This window comes from Chaetomium globosum, genomic scaffold, assembly GCF_000143365.1.
Source record: "Chaetomium globosum CBS 148.51 scaffold_2 genomic scaffold, whole genome shotgun sequence".
NCBI classification, from domain to species: domain Eukaryota; kingdom Fungi; phylum Ascomycota; class Sordariomycetes; order Sordariales; family Chaetomiaceae; genus Chaetomium; species Chaetomium globosum.
This window is the reverse complement of record NT_165977.1, coordinates 360450-381440: the sequence shown is the minus strand read 5'-3', so window position 1 is coordinate 381440 and position 20991 is coordinate 360450. Positions and strand designations below refer to the sequence as shown.

General features: G+C 56.0%; 3 protein-coding genes across 3 annotated transcripts; 2 read left to right on the top strand and 1 right to left on the bottom strand.

The window, feature by feature from the left end:
* Positions 1–496: 496 nt before the first annotated feature.
* On the top strand, positions 497–15368 carry CHGG_02251 (uncharacterized protein; the record flags this gene model as incomplete). Its single annotated transcript, XM_001228766.1, has 2 exons — positions 497–880; positions 954–15368. The coding sequence occupies 2 exons, from the start codon at positions 497–499 to the stop codon at positions 15366–15368; spliced, it is 14799 nt and encodes a 4932-aa protein (XP_001228767.1).
* Positions 15369–16914: 1546 nt separating this feature from the next.
* Positions 16915–17671, top strand: CHGG_02250 (uncharacterized protein; the record flags this gene model as incomplete). The annotated part of the gene is made up of 2 exons (XM_001228765.1): positions 16915–17185; positions 17421–17671. The coding sequence occupies 2 exons, from the start codon at positions 16915–16917 to the stop codon at positions 17669–17671; spliced, it is 522 nt and encodes a 173-aa protein (XP_001228766.1).
* Positions 17672–18242: 571 nt separating this feature from the next.
* On the bottom strand, positions 18243–19954 carry CHGG_02249 (uncharacterized protein; the record flags this gene model as incomplete). The annotated part of the gene is made up of 6 exons (XM_001228764.1): positions 18243–18347; positions 18466–18563; positions 18627–18711; positions 18827–19259; positions 19338–19427; positions 19710–19954. The coding sequence occupies 6 exons, from the start codon at positions 19952–19954 to the stop codon at positions 18243–18245; spliced, it is 1056 nt and encodes a 351-aa protein (XP_001228765.1).
* Between the last annotated feature and the right edge of the window lie 1037 nt (positions 19955–20991).

Below are 20991 nucleotides of genomic sequence, written 5' to 3'. Positions count from 1 at the left end.
ACATCGTGTGCCCGAATAGGGGCAGGGGTTGGTTTGAGAGGTGGGTTCAGGGGCTCGGGTCTCCTCGGGAATTTGATGGTACGATGGAAATCAATTGATAATCTTATCCGATCATCTGATTGTAGATCCCTCTTGGCGGACTGAAAGCGAGCGGCAGCGGTGAACTGGAAAATCCCTCATGTTGCCCCAAGCAGGGGTCACCGAGAAAGGGTGTGTCTTGAGAACTGAATGGAGTCTAGTTACATTATACGCACACGCCTGTGGGGTTGGTGGAGGGGTTCAATGTCCCACAGCCGGAGCGATCACGGCAGGTATTGTGGCATTATCTGATGGTGATGGAATAGGGGACGTCCCAGCAACCTGAAGTATGGACAATATTGGCCGGTAGTCACGACTCCCTTTCAAGATTTGTACAAGGTACATTGGTTACACTCAGAAATTTGCGGCACCCAGAGTCAAGTCAACAACAACCCCGGCTCAGCGAGCTCACGGCACCATGAACAACACACTACCGAAGCTACGGCCACCAATCACGCAGCTCCGGCCACTGCATTCCCTCCAACAGCCTTCGAATCGGGAGTTCGAACTACCAAGATTGAGAGAAGAAGCCCATCTTGAAAACAGCATTCACCTGGTGCACTGGTCCAGCCCCCTTGAACCCAAGCCTGATAAGGAGACAGCCATCAAAGCATTCGTGAGACTCGTGGCTCGGATAGCGGTTATCGAAGTTGGAGATAAATACTGTATCGAGGATGCCGAACGCGGCGGCTTCATATTGGCTCATTCCGCCGGCCAAGTTCATGAGGAAGGGGACTCTGGCTTCGTTGACTGCCTGGATGGCCAGGTCATCCCAACTGACTTTTCCATTGGCGAGGGCAAGGTATGTATAGCAATATGGGCTACATTGGAAAGCCACAGAGTGCTGCAGATTACGTGACTAACACGCGATTCAGGCATTACAGCTTCATATTGATGCGGCAACCAGACAGGTGCGGCTGGCCGCGCAGGCCAATGTTGTGCCCGTGGTTGCTCTCGGGGCTTTGGGTCGGATGCTAGACGACCTTATTGTTGGTCTACAGCAAGGTCAAAATGCATCTGTTGAATGGACAAAGCCTTCTGTGCTCAACTTTCCTCCCAAACCAAGGCCCCTCGATTTGTTTTCCGAAGAGCCGGCCTCCTCGGTGAACCAGAAGCTTGAGGATCCTAAGATTGAGGAGAACGGGCAGGCGCTGCTCCACAGGTGGTTTGAGCAACGCGCGGCAGAAACTCCGGAAAGAATAGCCGTGGATTTCCTCGTCGACTTGGAGAGCGGCAAGCGGGTTCAGTATACCTACCAGAACATCGAAAATGCCGCCAACGCACTGGCAGCCGCTCTGTTTCTTACCAATGCGAAGTCGCAATCTGGGACACAATCGTCCGTCAGAATTGTTGCTGCGTTGATGGGACCTTGCCCTGAGCTTTATACCAGCTACCTAGCCGCTTTGAAGGCGGGAATGGCGTTTTGTCCCATTCCTGTGGACGCCCCAAGGGACAGACAGGACGCGTTGATAGCAGATTTAAAACCAACTGCTCTTCTTGTGGTTGCATCACAGCAAGGACACTTGCCACAGTCGTCTCCCTCCTTTACCCCTATCCCCGAGATCGACGTGGCTCCCTATCTCGCATCATGCGACTCAAAATCGGAAACACCACCGCTTTCAACACCACAAGCAATCGCCGAGACAGATGTGGCCTACATTCTCTACACGTCAGGAACTACTGGCATGCCGAAAGGTGTAGCTGTTAGTCACATTTCCGCATCGTGCACAATCTCCGCCTTGAGTAATCACTTCCGGCTTGTCCCACCGTCACGACCCAGCAAGCCCATCAGATGGTACCAGGGCGCGGCACCAACCTTCGACATCTCACTCTTCGAAATTTTCTGGACGCTCAGCACCGGCTCCACGCTCTGCTGCGCCCCGCGCGAGTGCACTTTACAAGACATCGACAGAGTCTTGAGGATCATGGAAGCTGACATGACCAATATCACGCCCAGCTTTGCCAGCCTCCTCGACCCGTCCTCGATCCGCGGCCTGATGGTCGGTGGCGAGACGCTGAATACCCGTCTGCTACAAGTCTTTGCTCATCACAACCCCCCTGTGGGGACCATGAACGGCGACCACGCGCAAAACAAACCACGCGGTATCTACAACGGATACGGGCCCACGGAGACGGCCATCTACTGCATCGCCCAGGCCCACGTCCCTGCCACCCAACGAGGTTCCGTGATAGGGACGCCTCTCGCCACGTGCGGCTGCCTCATCGTTGACGCTCAGACAACAAACACCCTAGAGCCCGTGCCCATGGGCGCGGTGGGAGAACTGGTCATCACCGGCCCACAGGTGAGCAACGTGGGCTACCTCAACCGGCCTGAGGAGACAGCGGCCGCCTTTTCCGACGATGCACGATGGGGGAGGGCGTACAGAACCGGTGATCGAGCCAGGATTGTATGGGGCCCGGATGGCGAACCCGTGGTTGAGTTCCTGGGCCGAATGTCGGATGATCAGGTCAAGCTGAGCGGGAGACGCGTTGAGCTCGGCGAGATCGAGAGTGTGTTGGCGAGCCGCGTGGACGGCATACGCGAGACGATGGCTTGTGTCTGGAAAGGGCAGTCGTCGGAGGCCGGCTCGGAGAGGGTTGTGAGTCTGGTCGTCCTGGAGCCCCGGGCGGGTTTGGACTTTGAGCTTGTCCGCCAGAGGTGTCTCGAGGTGGCGCAACGGCACTTGCCGGACTACATGAGGCCCTTTAAAATTCTCCTGGTTGATGCCCTGCCAAGATCTGCCTCGGGCAAGCTCGATCGCAAACGAGCTTCTTTGTACGTGCGGGAGGTACTGGAAGACAGCAGCGGCCCGGGGGGTATGAAGCTTGTGGAGGACGACATCCAGGACTGTGTCGGACGCCTGGATGATCCCAAAAATGCCAGGCTAGAGAAAGAACTCATCGATATGGTATTCGAAATCCTCACCGATGGTAACTCCTCTGGTACCACGGTGACGATCACGGCCACGACGCCACTTGGCCAGGCTGGCATCGACAGCCTCCGCGCAATGACGCTTTTGCGCGACATACGAAAGCGCTGGCCTAGCTCCGGATCAACGCATGATAAGCATGCGCGTCTACAGCCGTCATTGGCTTCTTTGCTTGACTCAGGAGCTAGCATCCGATCTGTTTTCTTTCCCCCGCCGGTGGAAGTTGACACCCGGACTAAACTGGACAACGACATACAACGCCAACTGGCCAACTTCTCTTCCAAATACGTTCCAGAGGCACTCGACAAGCTCAACCTGGCCCACGCGGCCGATATCGAGATGGTTCTGCCCACAACATGCACACAGAGCCAGCTGGCCGTGAGCTTTGCGATGGATAGCAGCAACTACATTAGCCATTCTGTATTGAAATTGCGATCGGATATCTCTATCGAGAGGCTAAAAGAAGCCGTCAAGGGGGTCATCTCCGAACAGGCCATCTATCGCTGCGCGATCCTCCCGTGTGACGATCCTTTGTCACCTTTCTCTCAGGCTATTTTGACGCCCGAAGCATGGCGTCGATTCGTCAACGACGAGAACCGAGTAGTGCACACCAGAGCATCAACAAGTCAACTCGCAGAAGATGTAAAGCCATGGCTTGACTTGGCCGAGGCGAACATTTCTCTCGACTCGCAGAGGTTGTACCATATCCAGATTATTGAGCCAGACAGCAATTCCGATCCTGATTTGGCGAGCGCTGGGCTCCTCGTCGTCAGCATGGCTCACTGCATTTGCGATGGGGCGTCGCTTGAGGTGCTTATGAGCGATATATCAAGGCGGTATCGTGGCCTGGAACCTCTTCAACGGCATGGCATCTCCGACGCTGTGTTCGAGTGGGCCTCAAACAAGAACACTGACACTGATGAGCTCTGGCAACAATACCTCAAAGGCTGGGAATCTGAGGCTTTTGGTTCCTTGAGCGGGGATAATGTCAACCCATCTATCGCGGACGAGGATCGCCGACATGGGATGGTCGAATACGCGAGTGACCTACCATGGCAGGTCCTAGAATGCAAGAGTAGGACTTTAGGCACATCCCCCTTGTCCATCTTGCAAGCGTCTTGGGCTCTTCTCCTCAACTTGTTCTCTGAATCAGACACGGGAGATGTCCTGTTCGGGAGCATCATCTCGGGCCAGGATCTCCCAGCACATGCACCCACTTTCTCCGTCGTGCCCTGCCGGGTGGCCCTACCCGAGGCCCAGACAATCAGTGAGCTTGTGGATAGTCTTGTGAGTCACTCGAGATTTGCGCAGCGTTATCGGCACACATCCTTTGGCGTCTTCAAAACACGGCCATACAACACGGCATTGGCTTTGCAAGCCTACGCTCCAGAGGGCCCCAATTCTCAAGATGGCCTTGGGGAGACTCTCCCTGACCTCTGGACGGAGATGCAGAACCCGGCCATACGTTACGATTTTCCTGTTTTCGTCGAGATCTTTCCGACAAACCCCCACTCCCCAAGCCGTAACCGGCAGACCGACAAGATGACGTTCAAGCTCACTTATAGCGAAGACGCCCTCTCAGGATTTGCAGCAACTTGCATCGTAAAGCAATTCGGAGCGCTGGTCGAAGTTATGCTTGGTTCATCTCCAGACGACCTAGTTCAGGGGCTACCAGCACGTCTGCCTATGGACTTGCTCTCTGCAGAAGGGACTATTCCGGTTCCAGCTGAAAACAAAGAAAACAATGACCAACAGAGTCATGTTCGAACTGAGCTCCTGCACTCCCAATTCGAGGACCAGGCCACCTCAACCCCCGACCTTCTGGCCCTGAGCTTTTACACCTCGCTAGACTCACCTCCCATTGAGTTGAGCTATGCGGAGCTTGATGCGAGGGCGAACGGCTTAGCAAACATCCTACGCGAGGAGGATGTCGACGTTATCCCCATTTGTTTGCAGCGGAGTGTCGAGCTCTATGTTGCCATCCTGGCTATCTTGAAAGCTGGTTCGGCCTGGTGCCCCATCGACGAGACATCACCCGTGCAGAGGCGAACCTCACTGATTGCCCGGACACAGAGCAAGTTGCTCCTAACTACCACGGAGTCGTTGCACCTGGTAGAGCCTTGCCTCTCACATCAGAGTCTCGAAGGCGTTCGGGTCATTCTTCTCGACAAGTACGCAGACCAGAAGTCACCCGTGAGAGCTTCTCCCCGCGACGGTATCTTATCTTCCAAGAATCTCAGCGGGAAAGATTTGGCATATCTGCTGTGGACCTCGGGCACCACGGGTGAGCCAAAGGGTGTCATGATCCAACACAGCGCCGCGGCACAGGCCATGCGCGACTTACAGATCCGAGTCGAACACGATGAGAAGGGTGGACAGGTGCGGACTTTGCAGCTGTCAGCATACAGTTTTGACGTCTTCGTTCAAGATCTTTTCTACACTTGGGGAATTGCCGGCAGTGTCATCAGCGGCATAAGAGAACTGGTGTTGGGTACCTTTGTCGAGTTCATCTGGAAGTCCTGCCCCACGCACGCCCACCTCACACCATCCTTTGGCGCGAGCATTCATGTCGACGAGCTCAGGGGGTCGACTCTGCAATACGTGACCTTCATCGGCGAGAAGCTGACGGAAAGTGTCGCCGAAGCCTGGGCGGCCCCGGAGATCACCACCCGCGCGTATAACACCTACGGGCCGGCCGAGAACGCTGTCGTATCCACGATGCGGCGGTTCTACGGCAAGAGCAGAGACCGGGCCAAGGCTGCCAATGTGGGCTTCCCCCTGAGCCCCTGCACAGCTTACGTCGTCCGCGAGGTTGAGGTAGCGCAGACCAAGCAGAAGCGGTGGGAGCTTGTTCCGCGGTACGGTATCGGCGAGTTGGCTCTGGGGGGCGCGCAGGTGGCCAAGGGCTACCTCAGCAACGAGGTCAAGACGGCCAAATCTTTTATTCAGGGCGTCCCCGGCATCGATGAGCGCATCTACCTGACAGGGGATGTGGCCCGTCTCAACGACCACGGCTTCGAGTTTCTCGGCCGAAACGACGACTTGGTCAAGATCACCGGCATTCGCATTGAGCTCAGTGAGATCAGTGCCGCGTGTGCTAGTGTTAAGGATGAACACGCGGCCGTCGAGCATGTCGAGACACTGCACCTCCCTCGCCCAGGGGCTGGGGACGGCAACAATAAAGTCATCGTCACCTTCGTCTCCGTCAAGAAAGACATTGTCGATGGAGGGCAGATAAGGACGGAGGTATTCCAGAGGGCTAGGGACCTACTGCCTGCATACATGGTTCCCGGCCACGTGGTTGTTTTGAACACCACGATGCCGAGGACCGCTTCAAACAAGGTCGACCGCAAAGCCCTGCAGGAAATCTACGATAAGTCGGATCTCAACGTCCTGGCTGGAAGAGAGGGCAACAACTCCGGACGGTCCCCAAGTGATGGCGGCGAAACGAAACCACAGTGGACTAAGGACCAACTTCCCATCCTTCGGATTATCGCCGAGGAGTTCAAGGTGGCAATCGAGCCCCTGTCTCCCGGGGATAGCTTGGCCGGCCTTGGGTTCAGCTCTCTGCAAGTCACTAAGCTGGCATGGTCGTTAAAACGGCGGCTTGGGTGCGCGGTTGGGGTCCTCGTCCTCATGCGGTGTCAGTCTCTCGGCGAACTAGTCGAGGTCGTTCTCAGCAAGCTGCCGGATCAAAGGGCCATATCACAAACTCCCAACGGCACAGTACCACCAAGACCGGCTCCAGAAACATCATGGATAGCTTCCATCAAAGATGCCCTGACCAACAAGCTCCGTGGCGACATGAGGCCACATGATACGTTGTACGTGGTGCCTGCGACCCCAATCCAGGAGTCACTTATCGCGGAGACAATGTTCGAGCCCCGGGCGTACTGGGCGCACCGTGTGTTTGACTTGGGCCACCAGGGAAAGGTTGATGGTCTCCGTTTAAAGGAAGCCTGGACCGAGGCTACCAGGAAATTCGACATACTTCGAACCATCTTCGTTCCCCTGACACAGCTCGAGGTGGAACACACAGCAGAGAATACACGCAATGTTGTGACATGGGCTCGACACCAAGGGATCCGGTCCACCATTCTTCAGCTGGTCCGCCGTGAGCCAACCGTCTGTTGGACTTGGCTATCCGGTGACGAAGATCGGGATCTGGCCAGGTGGGCCGAGAAGCTGCAGATGGAACTGGCACCGACGACGACAATCCGGCCCCCATGGTCCGTGACATTTGACGACAGAGGAAACAAGTTGATGTTGAGCATGCATCACGCCCTCTACGACAATGTGTCGTCAGAAATCCTCCTCGACACCGTTGCCAAGTCCTACCAGGGGCAAGGAGGGGATACCCATGCCGGTGATATGCCGGTGCCGCTGGCCAGGGGCATGGAGCTGGGTTTGTTGCCCACCCCCCACCAAAGAGACGAGGCCGCCTCCGTGTGGGACAGTCATCTAGCCGGTACTAGGGAGGCGGTGGGCGCCCTGAACGCTCCATTCCCCGACCTGACACAGTCCCGGCAGAAACAACCACGGCGAATTCTCCTTTCGAAAAAGTCCATTCCTTCTTTCCTCCTCCCATCCAGGTCAGCAGCTGCGCCGAGGTTCCCCGATTTCCCAACATTATTTAAGTCCGCGTTCGGGTGCGTTCTAGCGTCATACCTGGAACTCAAGGCTGTTGTGCTGGGCCAGACAACCTCACAAAGGATTCTACACCCGGACCTCGCTCGGGTCATGGGCCCGGCGATGGCTACTCTTCCTGTGCTTGTTCGCGCCGATGCCCATTCGGCCCAGGAGCTCTGGAGTAACATGGCGCGTGACTCCTCCAGCCTTTCCCGGACCATGCATAACCTGCATCCTGTGGATATCAAAAGAATCCTCAACAGGGGCAGCGAAAACAGCAACGCCCCCTTTCCGGGTTTCTTTGTCTACCACCCCGCCCCGGGAAGTGATGGCGATCCCGAAGACAACAGTACCCCGCAAATGTTCCGAGGAGAAGAGCAGGCATTGTCGCTCAACGTGGAGCATCCACTCGCCTTGAATGTCTTTGAGCACGACGGTATTATGGAACTCACAGGCGACGGGAGCCGCATCTCTCAGGCCCAGCTGGACTTGATGCTGAGGCAAATCATCGACCAGGCTAAGGCCATGTTAGAGTCACCTCAGTTGCTTCTCCATCTGCTGCCGAACAGAATGGACCGGGCCCTCGTGTCAATCAGTGGCAAAGCCAATACCGGTGAAGATATTGGTGCAGTCGACCCAACGGATAAGGTCTCTCAACATGCGTTGGACCACCCCGAATGGGTCGCGGTCGAGGAACTCACTCTTTCGCCACCAGACGAAGGTGATTGCAACGAAATAACCACCAAGACAATCACATACGCCCAGTTAGACAGGCTCGCCAACGCCATCGCCTCGAGCCTAGCATCACACAAAGCCCATCTCCAAGCAGATGATGTTGTTGGTCTGTATTTGAGCAGGGATATCAAGTCCCTCGCGGCGACCTTAGCCATCTTTCGGGCTGGCTATGTGTACCTCCCTGTGGACGAAGACCTACCCTCAGCTCGGAAACAACTGTTGATCCGGGACGCTGGGGCAAAGCTCATCATCACCACCGAGGAGCTAGCGGGAGACCTAGAACTGAACCTGGACAATGATCCACCGGCCTTGTTGCTCCCAGATGGAGACAAGGCCGTCAATACGATGCTGTCTTGGCCAGTGTCTCATCAAAGACACCCCAAACCCGGGCACGGCGGCTATCTCCTCTACACCTCCGGCTCGACCGGCCATCCCAAGGGCGTCCGCGTATCCAACAGCAACCTCTGCCACTTCATCGCCGCCTTCAGCGCGCGCCTGATCGAGTCCTCGCCCGCAACAGCCTCCCTCGGCGGCGCCGGAAAATATCTCAACCTTACGTCCCGCGCCTTCGATCCCCACCTCACGCAGCTCTTTGTGCCCTGGCACCTGGGTTACAGTGTTGTCATTGGCAGGGACCGCACGGCCATTCTCGGAAGCTTGCAGCGGGTCATCAACGAGCGGAGCGTCACGCATTTTGGTTCCGTGCCTTCGGTGCTGACGCAGCTGGGCCTGCGGCCGGAGGATATGCCCTCGGTTCGGGCGGTGACAACTGGCGGGGAGAAGGCGTCGAGCGAGTTGCTGGATATGTGGACGAAGGGGGGGCCAGAGAAACAAGAAGGAGAACATTCAGGGGCTGTTCTCTTCAACTTCTACGGGCCGACCGAGGTGACCATTGGCTGTCTGGGGCATGCGGTGAACGCCCACTCCAACGCTCGCAATCTTGGTTTGCCGTTGCAGGGTCTTGAGGCATTGCTGCTGTGCCCCGGCACTGGCGAGGAACAGGTTATTGCCCGAAGGGGACAGCCGGGCGAGCTGTGCATCGCGGGGCCGCAGGTATCCATGGGCTATCTCGACAGGCCGGACGAGAACGCCAAGAGCTTTCAGACGACCTTGTTGCTGGGAGGCGGACCCAGAAGAATGTACAGAACGGGCGACGTGATGAGGATGATGCACGACGGCACGCTGGAATTCCTGGGCAGGGCGGACCAGCAGGCCAAGATCCGGGGGCAGAGGCTCGAGCTCGATGAGGTTGTGCATTTCCTGAAACAAGCAGCGGTTGGCGAGGGTGACTTGGACTTTGCCGCCGCCGTCGTCGCCAGTGGGGATGGCGAGTCGAGTCAGAAGCAGCAGCAGCTCTTCGGATTTATGGCCCGGAGAGCAAGGAATCCTCCCAGAGTGGGTACCAACGCTGAGGTTGAGCTTCTCAAGGATCAGGGGGAGGAGTGGACGGCTTTGCTGGAGAGGATTGAACAGACATGCGAGGCTGGACTCCCGGCCTTCATGGTACCCACGATGCTTTCGGTTTCGAAGATCCCCTACCTGGCCGCGTCGGGGAAGGTCGATACTAAGCTCCTGGCTAAGCTCGCAAACGACTTCTTCGCTTTCCAACAAGACCAGCAAGGCCCTGCTGGTTCTGCGACTGCCACTAGTCCGGGATCCGCCTTGAATGACGGAGAATTGGCGGTCATATCGGCTGTGGAAGAGGCCGTGGGGAACAAACTACACTCCGCCACCGCAACAAGCAGTATCCACCGCCTTGGTATCGACAGTCTCTCGGCTGTTCATCTGGTGTCGCTCTTGCGAAGACGAGGCTTCTCCAAGCTCAAGATGGTCGACATCCTATCCCCCTCGTGTACAGTGCGATCCATAGCTCGGTTGGCTGACCGGCGCCTAAACGGCAGCGCGCCAGCACATGGCATGTCTTCATCTTCCTCGGCGGATCAACAGGCGTCAGACATGGCACAACAGGGCGTTGAGCCGTTCAATGTCGCAGATCTCGGCCCACTTCCCACGCAACTCAGCGAGTCCCAAATCGAAGCCGTCCTACCATGCCTGCCTCTACAATCGGCCCTCGTCGCGCGATCTTTGTCGTGGTGGCTCAGAGTTAAGAGTGCTGGGGACGGTGACGGGGATGAAGACAAAGCACCTGTCGAAGTTCCGTATGTGGCACAGTTCCACTACCGTCTCTCTCGCGGCACGGACGCTGGCAGATGGAAGAAGGTAGCCGAGGAAGTCATCGCATCCGAAGCCATGCTGAGGACATGCTTCGTTCAGCGGGAGCATGACGGTAAAATCTTCCAGGTCGTCCTCCGGTCCCCTCCTGTCTCGCCATTCGACTGTGGGGAGAATGCGGCTGGAATCGTGGCGGAGATGAGCATACGGCCTCCCATTCGCTTACGTATGCAAGAGGGGGAGGGTTCTGGCGAGACTATCGTTTCATTGAAGATACATCATGCGTTGTTTGATGGTGTGGCTATCGACCTGCTCAGAAAGAAGTTGGAGCAGGCCTATCACAAGCAACATCCCACCGAGCCCCTTTGCAGAAACATGAGTCTCGATGTGTTGCGAGGCATTTCTAGTTCCTGTTACCTTTCGGGTGCGCAATTGGAATCCGCACGACGCTCGTGGCAAACGAAGTTTCACGGTGTGCGGCAATGCCGTGTTGGGACGGACAACAACAACAACAACAACAACAATGACTCCATGGTTCGTTCGACTCGCTCTCTCGACTACACCATTTCTGAGCTCAAATCTAAGCTGCGGGCTCTGTCGCAACAATCTGGCGCGTCAATTTCAGTGTCTACTGCCTTCCAACTGGCTACGGCACTCTGTCTAGCGCAACTTACCCGACAAACATCGGTCGTGTATGGCTTCGTTATGTCACTCCGGCCTCTCCTCGCCCACATCATCGACGGAACGGAAGAGTTCATTGGGCCATGCCTCAATACGCTGGTCCAAACCCTCAGCTTCCAAGAGACGGACGAGCCCCTGCCGGAACTTGCTCAGCGAGTTCACGAAGCCCATGCCGCTGCCTGCCAGGAAACGTTGCCATTCGCCAACGTGGAGCAGGTACAACGCTGGACCGGATCCGAAGAGAGGCTGTTTGACAGTCTGCTTAGCATCAACCTTATCCCCGCTGATGATACAACGGAGACTGGCGACACGCCGGAACCGGGGCCGGGCCGCATGAGTGCTCTGGGGACCCAGAGCAAGAGTGACATGGCCTTGGCCATTGACGTCGACCTGCACCCGGATGGCAAGATTCTGTTGACGCTGTCTTCGGCTGGCGCTCTAAGCGAGACCCAGCTGGATGAGGTCGGCCGGTTGTTTGCAGACGTTGTGTTTAGCGCTGCCGATGAGAACGCACGAGTCGGACAGTTTCTGCCAGGGCAACAATGGTGTGCAACAGAGGACGCTGTTGTTCCCAATGGTCACCACGCCCCGATTGACGCTGAGCCAGGATCGGGTTTGGCGGATGAGGGATACCAACAGGCCCTGGCATCCGTACGCACAGCCGCTTGTCGCCTTCTCCGACTCAAACCGTCTGATATACCAACCAGTGCAAAGCCAACTTCACTGTACCAGCTGGGTCTCGATTCGATCACTGTCATTCCATTCGTCAAGCTCATCAACAAGTTGGAGAACATCTGGCTCTCCCCTGACGCAGTCATCAGAGCTCGAACAATCCAAAACACCGCAAGACTGATCCAGGAGATGAAAACCAAGCGTAGCACCAAACCCAACGGCAACACAACCAAACATTCCACCCACACCAGAAACGACAAACCCACCAAGGGCATCAGCGACGACGACGCGTACGACGCAACCCTGCAGCGACTCGCCAAGGACCTCTTATTCGCGGCAACCCCCCTTCAAGAAAGCATGCTCAGCGCGTCGCTCGCCATCGCCGACAAGGCCTACACCTACACACACACCATCCAGCTCTCCGACAAGGCCCTCGCCGCAGACACCCCTACCCTCGACAGCTTCTTCGCTGCGGCCAGGGACACGGTGCAGGCGTGTGAGATCCTTCGAACGCGATTCATCTTCACCCACGACGACGACGCCCCCTGGGTTGGTGTTGTCTCCCCCGTCGAACAGAGCGATCTGGTCCACTGGGAGGTGGTGGAGGCGGGTCCTCCTGGGCGGGTGCAGCTGAGGATCCACCATGCGCTGTATGACGCGGCCTCGATTCGGGCGGTGTGGCGTATCCTGGGAGAGAACTACGCCCGACGCCTTCAAGGCCGTGACGAGATTGGTGGCCAGGCAGCTGTGCGGTCTCATCTGTTCCGGCCCTTTGCGAGGACAGTCGCCCTGGCACAAAGGGCTTCGGTGGCGTTCTGGGGCAAGCTTGTCCAGGGGTATAGCTACACGCCGCTGCATTTCCCAGACGACTCTCTGCAGGCATCGTCTGCCTTCCACTTTGCCCTGAGCGAGCAAGAGCTATCGTTTCTGCAGGCACGATGCAGGTCGTTGAGCGTGACGACCAAGGCGGCGCTTCAGCTGGCGTGGGTGAAGGTGCTGTGCGAGTCTCTGTACGGGCAGGCGGATGTCGTCTATGGCGAGGTCATCTCGACGGAGGGCGGGTTTGACGGTGGCGCTAACGGTGGCGTTAACGGTGACGCTGTTGTCGTCGGTCCTACCATCAACACGGTGCCGATGCGGGTCAAGTTGGCGGGTGACCGAGGGACCCCCGTCAGAGTTGCAGAGGCGCTGGTCCGGGTACAGCAGCTGAGCGACGACGCGAGAGGGACGGTCGCAATGGGGTCGCTGAGGAAGATCCAAGCATTGTGGAGATCGTCAAGCCGAGACCGGGAACACCTCCCCGCGGCTCTTTTCCAGAGTTTGTTCGTCTTTGATGGCATTGTTGACGCCACAAGCGCCGACAGCGACGGTTTGTCAAAGCCGCTGTTCAATAATGGAGCCCAAACTCAGACCCAAAACGGAAAAGAAGAGTCTGACGATGGGCCGGCGTATGACGATACCCCTGTGATCGTTAGCTTCCAGGTCCAGAATGGCACCCTTCGCGGCAAGCTGAGAGCCAAGATGACTGGAGAGGACGTGGAAACACTTGGAAGTCGATTGGAAGCGGCATTGAGATGGGTCCTCTCGTGCGAAGTGTCGGATCCCGCACTTGATATTGGTCCTCTCGACATCTTGAGGAAGAAAGGCTCGGCTTTGGAAAGTAGAGCCGCAGACAACAGAGGCAGTCCTTCTGAAAGAAACGGCTCAAATTCAGCGATGGCCGACACTATTTTGGAACTGGTCAAGAAAGTGCTCGGTACAAGATGCAGAGGCAAGGATATCGGCTACACCACGCGGCTGGTCAACATGGGTCTCGACTCAATCTTGGCCATCCGCCTATCGATGCTCTTGAGGAAGCAAATGGGCGTCACTGTGAGCGTCTTTGACATCAGTAAAGGCGCCAGCATTCATGACATAGTCGAGAAAGCCACCTTGGCACGGGAGGTCGTGGTACAAAAGCCGAGACAGCACCTACTGGCCCAGTGTGAAGAGCTGAAGGATTTGGTGGCCAATAAACTCGGGCTACCAAAGAACCAGATCAGGTCTGTCCTGCCTGTGTTGCCAGGTCAGCGCGTCCATTTGGAGCAGTGGTTGCAGAGCGGGAAGAGGTTCTTTGCACCCCCATGGGTGTACCGTGTTGTTGGTGGTTCCCTCGATGCGAAGAATGTGGCAAGCTGCTGGGCTGAGCTCTGCCGCCTTCACGGGGCTCTCCGGACGACATTCGTATGGGGAGGCAAAACAAGAGGGCTGGTCCAAATCACTTTGGGCGAGCAATGGACTGGAGAAGATCAGTTCTCAGTTCTCCAAGACCCTTCGAAACTCATCCAAACCTTGATCGACGAGCACGTGGAAAAAGAAAATGGGAAGCCATCGGACTTGAGGGTTCCCCCGGCTAGCCTTTCGTTTCTGGAAGCTTCAGACGGCCAGGCAGTCGTGCTCCGAGTTCATCATGCACTGTACGATGCATGGAGTATCAAGATGATCGTGAAGGACCTCAACGAGCTCCTCTCCCTTGGCAAGGTCCTGGACACTCGTGCGCCCTTCGAAGAAGTGATCCAGCAAATCCAGGATTTCAGAAAGCCCGATGCCGAGGCCTTGTATTGGAAACACCATCTGTCACACGCCCAAGATACAGTGCTACGTGGGAGAGCTGGGACCGAGAGTGACGAACCGGCATCCACGCATGACGATTCTCCGCTCGGCTCGCACTTCAAAGCCAGCTATCCTACCGTCGTCCCACAGAGCACTATCAGCACATTTTGGCAGACCGAAAACGGTGCACGCATCTCGGCCGCCATCGTGCTTGCCTATGCCAAGACTTTGGGACACTTCACGCAACGTTCCCGGCCCACCTTCGGTCTGAACCATGCTTCGCGGTCGCTTTCCTCGGTGAACGGGGCGCAGACCCTCGACTTGACCGCGGCAAGCGTTCCGACCCTGACCGTGACGCCGTTTTGCATAGACCTGGGCAGCAGCAATCAACGCTCCGGTGCTTCATCTTCTTCCGTGGAGGGGCAGGAGCAGCTACTGGACTTTGTGCAAGACCATCTGGCACAGCTCAGCAGATTCGCGCAGTCAGACGGTTGGCAACGATATCGCCCAAGGTTCAATGCTTATCTCAACATCGTCAGCGCCCAAGAACAAACGGCAGCGTTTGAGAACGAGGATGACAAGAGCGCGGTGAAAGTAGTGCTCCGCAGGCATCGGCTCGGCGAGCCCCTTGCTTCGGATTACTTCACCGCCACGACGCCGTCATCATCCACGGTTTCTACTATTGAAGGGCTCGAGACGGGTCACTTGTCCCCACATCAACTGTTCTTCAATGCCATCGTCCGTCAAGGCCAGGATGTTAGCGTGGCAGTCAGTGGCGATGAAGGGTTGTGCGGCGGGGGGCTTGCGATGGCCACAAAGCTGGTGTCGTTTTTTGCGTCTGAACTGATCAAAATAATGGAAGGTGCATGTACGAACTAGGGGTTTGCGGATTGATCGGGGGACATGAACGGAACGATGGACGGAGGAGGTGGAGTATGGAGACCATGGGATGACAAACCAGAAATAGAATATCGGTTTAAGGGTGTTTTCCATTTTTTCTTTCCTTTTGGATTGTCAACTGTATATCGATTCCTTCCTTTTCCTCCTAGTTACATGGGATATGTGAGCTAGGGACGTTATCTTCGTCTGAGTGTCATGGAACATCTATATAGGTACCTACATTACATTGGTATGTAACCTGAAATAAGGCCCAGCCTGGAGGTGGAAGATGGTTGTTGTCATGACCACGGCCTAATGAAGCGCCAGGAAAAGAAGCAGCGAGTACGTATGTGCTCGGGAACATGATGCTGTCCACGGTTGGCGTAAGGGTGATAATTGAAAACCGCCAAGTAGGTAGCATGGAGTATCTTAGAACAAAGCGAAGAGCGACTTAGAATACAATGTTAATGCTTCAATCATAAGTTGAACAAGGTGTACATTTAAATTGCCTTCTTGATTGTGAATTCATTGAAACCTTTGTAAATCGACAATAAATATGGTCCACAACCAAGGCCACCGAGAAGTGGACACTGTTAAGGCGAGAAGGAATCGATTACTACACCCACCGTTACATATATAAAGCATACGCTGGGATGCTGGGATGTCATGCGTCCCCGTCGTTGACACGCTCAGATCCTGCCGATCTTGCTGCACCGACTACGTTATTCAACTTTAAACGTCACCCACGCGGCAGCAGTGGCCCAAAGGGCTGGGTCCCGACTTTGACAAAGTGGCACCAACTGGGCGCTTGCAGGGTTATTGCAACACAGAGTGCCAAGGAGAACTTTGAAGCGTACCATTGTGCAACGCTGAGGAGAAAGAAAAATGCCAAGGCTGGCAGTGTATATCGCAAATGGACCAGCCAAGACATAAGAACTGACAGGCGTCGTGGCAAGACGACCGGGAAGGCCCTTGTCGGCTCTTTCCAACCAGGTTACAAGTGTTGGCATGTTATGAAGAGAGACCCTGATGAGGATTGGGACGGGAATTCTGGTGAGGATCCTCATGTGGGTATTATTATGAAACTTCTACTGAAGGTTCTGATGAGGAGTCTACGGACGGGGATTCTGATGACGAACCCATGAACCCATCTACGGGTAGTCGGCGCGTGTTAGGACGCCTATTGGATTTTGGCGGGGGGATGGTTTGTGTCCGCCGAGGGCCAAGGTCACTACTACCATCAGATTTGACCTCATGATGGATGCACCGTAGACAGCATAGTGATGTGTATCGTACTTGGAACATAGTCAGCGTCGCAGCATGGTTTAAAACACAAACAGCAATATATATGTATTTGTTGATAAAATCCGTGCTTTGAATGAAACTCGCCTTCTCGCTTGCCGGTATGTAAATGCAATCTGCGCTCCCCATTCAAGGCCGCCGCCCTCCTTTCCCTCGCGACGGCACTGCTCCATTCTCAAATCACCCTTCCCCTCTCTCCAACCAAGTATTTCCCCCTTCCCCCTTGAATCACCCTTGACTCGACATGGCAAAATACAACAATACGACAGGCCAGCCGCTTGACAGCAAGAAGGCCGCCAGCACCGAAAATAGATTCACGTCTTTTTCGCTGTCCCCCCGGGACCAGCGGCGTAGCAGGCCGATGGCGCACCAGATCATGCCGATGGCGTACAGCGAGCACCCCCACGCCACGCCGAGGATGATGTCGGCGTTGCGGTCCCAGGGGGCCAAGGCCGCGCCCGAGGTGTCGGCGAAGGGCTCCGAGAGAGAGAGGTTCTGGCCCATGGTGCTGGTTGGTGGGTGGTGGCGGTGCCGGTATTAATATGTGGAAGAGATAATGATGATCGAGGCCTCGGCTAGTATCCGGTGGTGGGTCGACTTCGATGGTTCGTGTCTGGGTTGGTGATGGATTATGATCATGGATCGTCGAGGGAATGTGGAACGACTCGAAAGGCCTGGCCAAGAGGTCGGCAGCCAAAGATCGACCAGCGACAGGAAGCAAACACAACAAAAAGTCGGGAAAAAATGAAGGTTGTTGGAAAGAACGTCAGGATGAGAAGCGAAGGGGATTGCGACCAGCGACCAGCGACCAGCACTCTCTTGCCCAAACAATTCAGACGATACGGAGAAACGGTGATGGCCGAAATGGAGAAAAGCGAGAAGGCGAACAAAAAGGAGACCTGAAAGAAGACGGGGATCACACCATCTTGAACCGGTCCTGCGGCCCCGGCCGGGAGATGATGGGGTTCTCAGGATGGGAAAGTCAGACAGAGTCTGGTTGAAGTCCTGGGGGCGATCTTACGCGAGACAGGCTGATACGATTGGCTGCATCGAAGAAAGCTTGTCTCAGATGCGGGAGCTCGGCTGCAACAGAGCCCCAAACCCTCCAAACTTGAGACGGCTTGCCGAATCAAGCCAGTCACAACCCCTGTTCACAAAGTTGAGGCCCAATTCTCGACCGTTCAAGGCGTGTGGAAACGCGCCACGTCTTGGCTTGGCCTGGATTTATGGGCAGTTTGGGGGAACAATGCGTGCATGGAACTTTTAAGCTCACACGTGCTCGTACACTGTTCATTCCATAGGTACGTAAGAATAAATTACAACCATTTTGTTCCTAGACGTCAAAATGATGAAAAAGCTGCTAAGTGCCCATTCACATGGTTGGTCGCATTTCCTCGTTTTACCTTTGCTTGAGGGTGCAGATTTTTGGCAAATGGCAAAGGAAAGTGCCTGAGTGGAGATTCATGGTCGAGACATTTGACCCTCGCCTCCCGGCGTTTCATATTCGCCTCCTGTGTATGAACATGTATACATAACTCCCATCTCGCGATCACCTTCTCCTCCAGCCCGGCTTTACAAAACGAGCATGGTGCGGCATGTCCATTGCCTCACCAGTTTCCTCTCATTAGGTCCGCCGTGAATCTCAGCAACTCTATCAGCCACGTGGATGTTATAGCTCTTAGGTAAGGTAGGTAGCCGAGAATCTTCTAACTAGTTATAGTGGCCTCTATCACCCGACAGCCGCATCCAACGGCTTCTGCGCATGAATTAAGCGCAAGTCAGCGACGGGATGTACGCTCTTGTCACGAAGCTGACGGCGCAGATGCGCAATGTAGGCGTGAATCTCAGTCGTCGACCATCCCATGACTTGCTGGAACATGTACAGGATCAAACCTGTTTATTAACCGTCAGTTAAGCATGCGAAAAACAAAGTCCGACTTGATAACGCAAACCTACCCTCCATATCTTGCTCCAGTGAGAGATGATTATAGGCACCAATCTCTTGGTTCTTCTTGTCGGCAGCCCAGGCCGTGATAGGGACCTGTCGAGGGTCAGCTGACTACACTGCGATATGCCCACCCTGTGCTCCTGTCCACAGATACCCAGATAACAAAAGCGACGCCACCGGTGGATAAGAACCAGTAAAGCACACCCACCTTGAAGTCCTGCTGCACCAGGTCGACAAACCCCGCCGCCTCCAACCCCTTCCTCTGCAGATCCTCGCCCACAACCATAAACGTCCTCCCAAACTTCTTCCCCCCCTCCCGAAACACCTTCCCCCACTGGTCGAGCGGCGACCCCTCGAGCACCGTACCATCGGGCGCGTACATGCGGGCGTCGGCCTCAAAGGTCTCGATGTAGCCGCCGGGCCGCAGCACGCGGTACGCCTCGGCGAAGAGCGCGTCCCAGTCCGCCACCGAGCCGAACATGTAGCGGATGTGCACAAAATCGAAGCTCCCTGCGGCAAAAGTCCACGGCTGCGTCGCGTCTTCCATCTCGAACTGGAGGTTTGGGGGGACCCAGCCGGGTTGGATGGGGGAGATGTCGGTGCCGATCACCTCGACGCCGGGGTGTGCGTCCGCGAAGTCGCTGTGGCGCTGTTGTTAGTCTGATCCCTACAATGTGGTGAATCGTTTCCGTTGGCTTCATCACAAGGAGCGGGCTTACATTGCCCATATCCCTATCAGCTTGTCAGTGACCGGCTCGGCATGCATTGGACACAGATTCACCCCCGCATTCTCTGGCCCGAATTCATACCTGTCCCAGTCCCAATATCCAGCACTCTCTTGACATTTGTCATATGCAATGGTGCCCTGTAAAGATCCCCATCCGTAACAAGCGTCAACCCATGGTGACTAATGATGGAGAGTGAGTAAAACCATCAGCCTCCACACACTCCGTCTTCAGGGGGGGGAGCCAATCTCACATGATATCCATGCACACATTCTGCCGCTCATCATTGGGACCCCTAGATCCATCAGCACACACCCACACACACACCCACCTCACCCTCAAACCAGCCAGCCGGCAGTAACGCACCAGTACTCAGCCGGCGTCCTATCGCTATGGAACGTCCGACCCTGAATCGTCCGATAGGCGAGGATACTTGTCGTCAGCGAGTTCGTGGAACTGGCGAGATCCGAGTCGTACGACGAGTCCGTGTCGGTGCTATCGGCTGGTGTGATCGGCTGGGCAGTCGTGCCATTGTCAGTCAGTGTCTGCTCTTCGACCCCCACACAAGCACCGGGAGTGGCGCCGATATGGCGTGGATGGAGGCCGCCCATACTTGTTGTGTCCAGTGCTCCCCGGGCAGTATGTCATCGGCGATGACCTGCCCACCCGAAGGAGACAGGCCGTTTGCTGGGGAGGTCATGCGGAGGGAGAATGATTCGGCTCGGTTCGGTTCGGTTCGAGGAAAGAAGCAAGTGATGGGCGACGGGTTTTTTGTCAGACAAAGAAGTTAGCGGCGCCAACGAGCACACAAATATTGATTGCCTGCCACTGCACTAGTTAACGACCACCGTGTCACGGGAAGTGGGTGAGCTACTGGGAGGGTAGGGAAGGCCGGGAGGCAGGGAAGGCCGGGAGGCAGGGAAGGGCCGGGAGGTAGGGGAGAGACGGGAGCGGGACCGGGGAGGGAAACAGGGATACTGCGCAACGAGGTCGCATGGCCATGAACCAACAACCGACAACCAGCCAGTAGGGACCAGTCCGACATACAACAGAGGGGCGGGGATATGCACATGCCCATGCCCTGCCAGCCAAGCCGGACCAAGGTGACATCAACGGCGACGCCAACGCAAAACTACAGAGGAAGCGTATGGAGAAAGTTCTTAACCGCAGGGAAGGGGCTTCGACGCGGGCACCCAAATCACGTCCGGTCGGAGGACCAGGGGCTGGCGGCCAACGATACTTCGCCGGCCCGTCCATGCCGTCCCTATCGGCGATCGAGCCCTTCTCGGCTTTCTCGCGAACGAAAGGATTGAACAAATAGCGTGGCGCCGCCACTTAACCATTGGTTACATCCCGAGAATGTGATAACTGCGAGGTCGACTGCAGAACACACAATACGATAGCCACATGCACGTTGGCGCAGCAGATAACTTGCTGCTGCGAATCTCGAATGGGAACATGGCGCACCCTCTACACTCAATAAGTAAGACCGGATTGGGTGGTCGGGTTACGGGGAGGTGGCCGAACCGAGAACTCGAGACCCAGCCAGTGCATCCCCAGCTTAAGCTGAGTCAAACCAGGACGTTGTCGGCTTGGGCCGGGGTGGTAAAGTCGGGGTGCAACGATGGAGGACGAGACGACGGAAAAT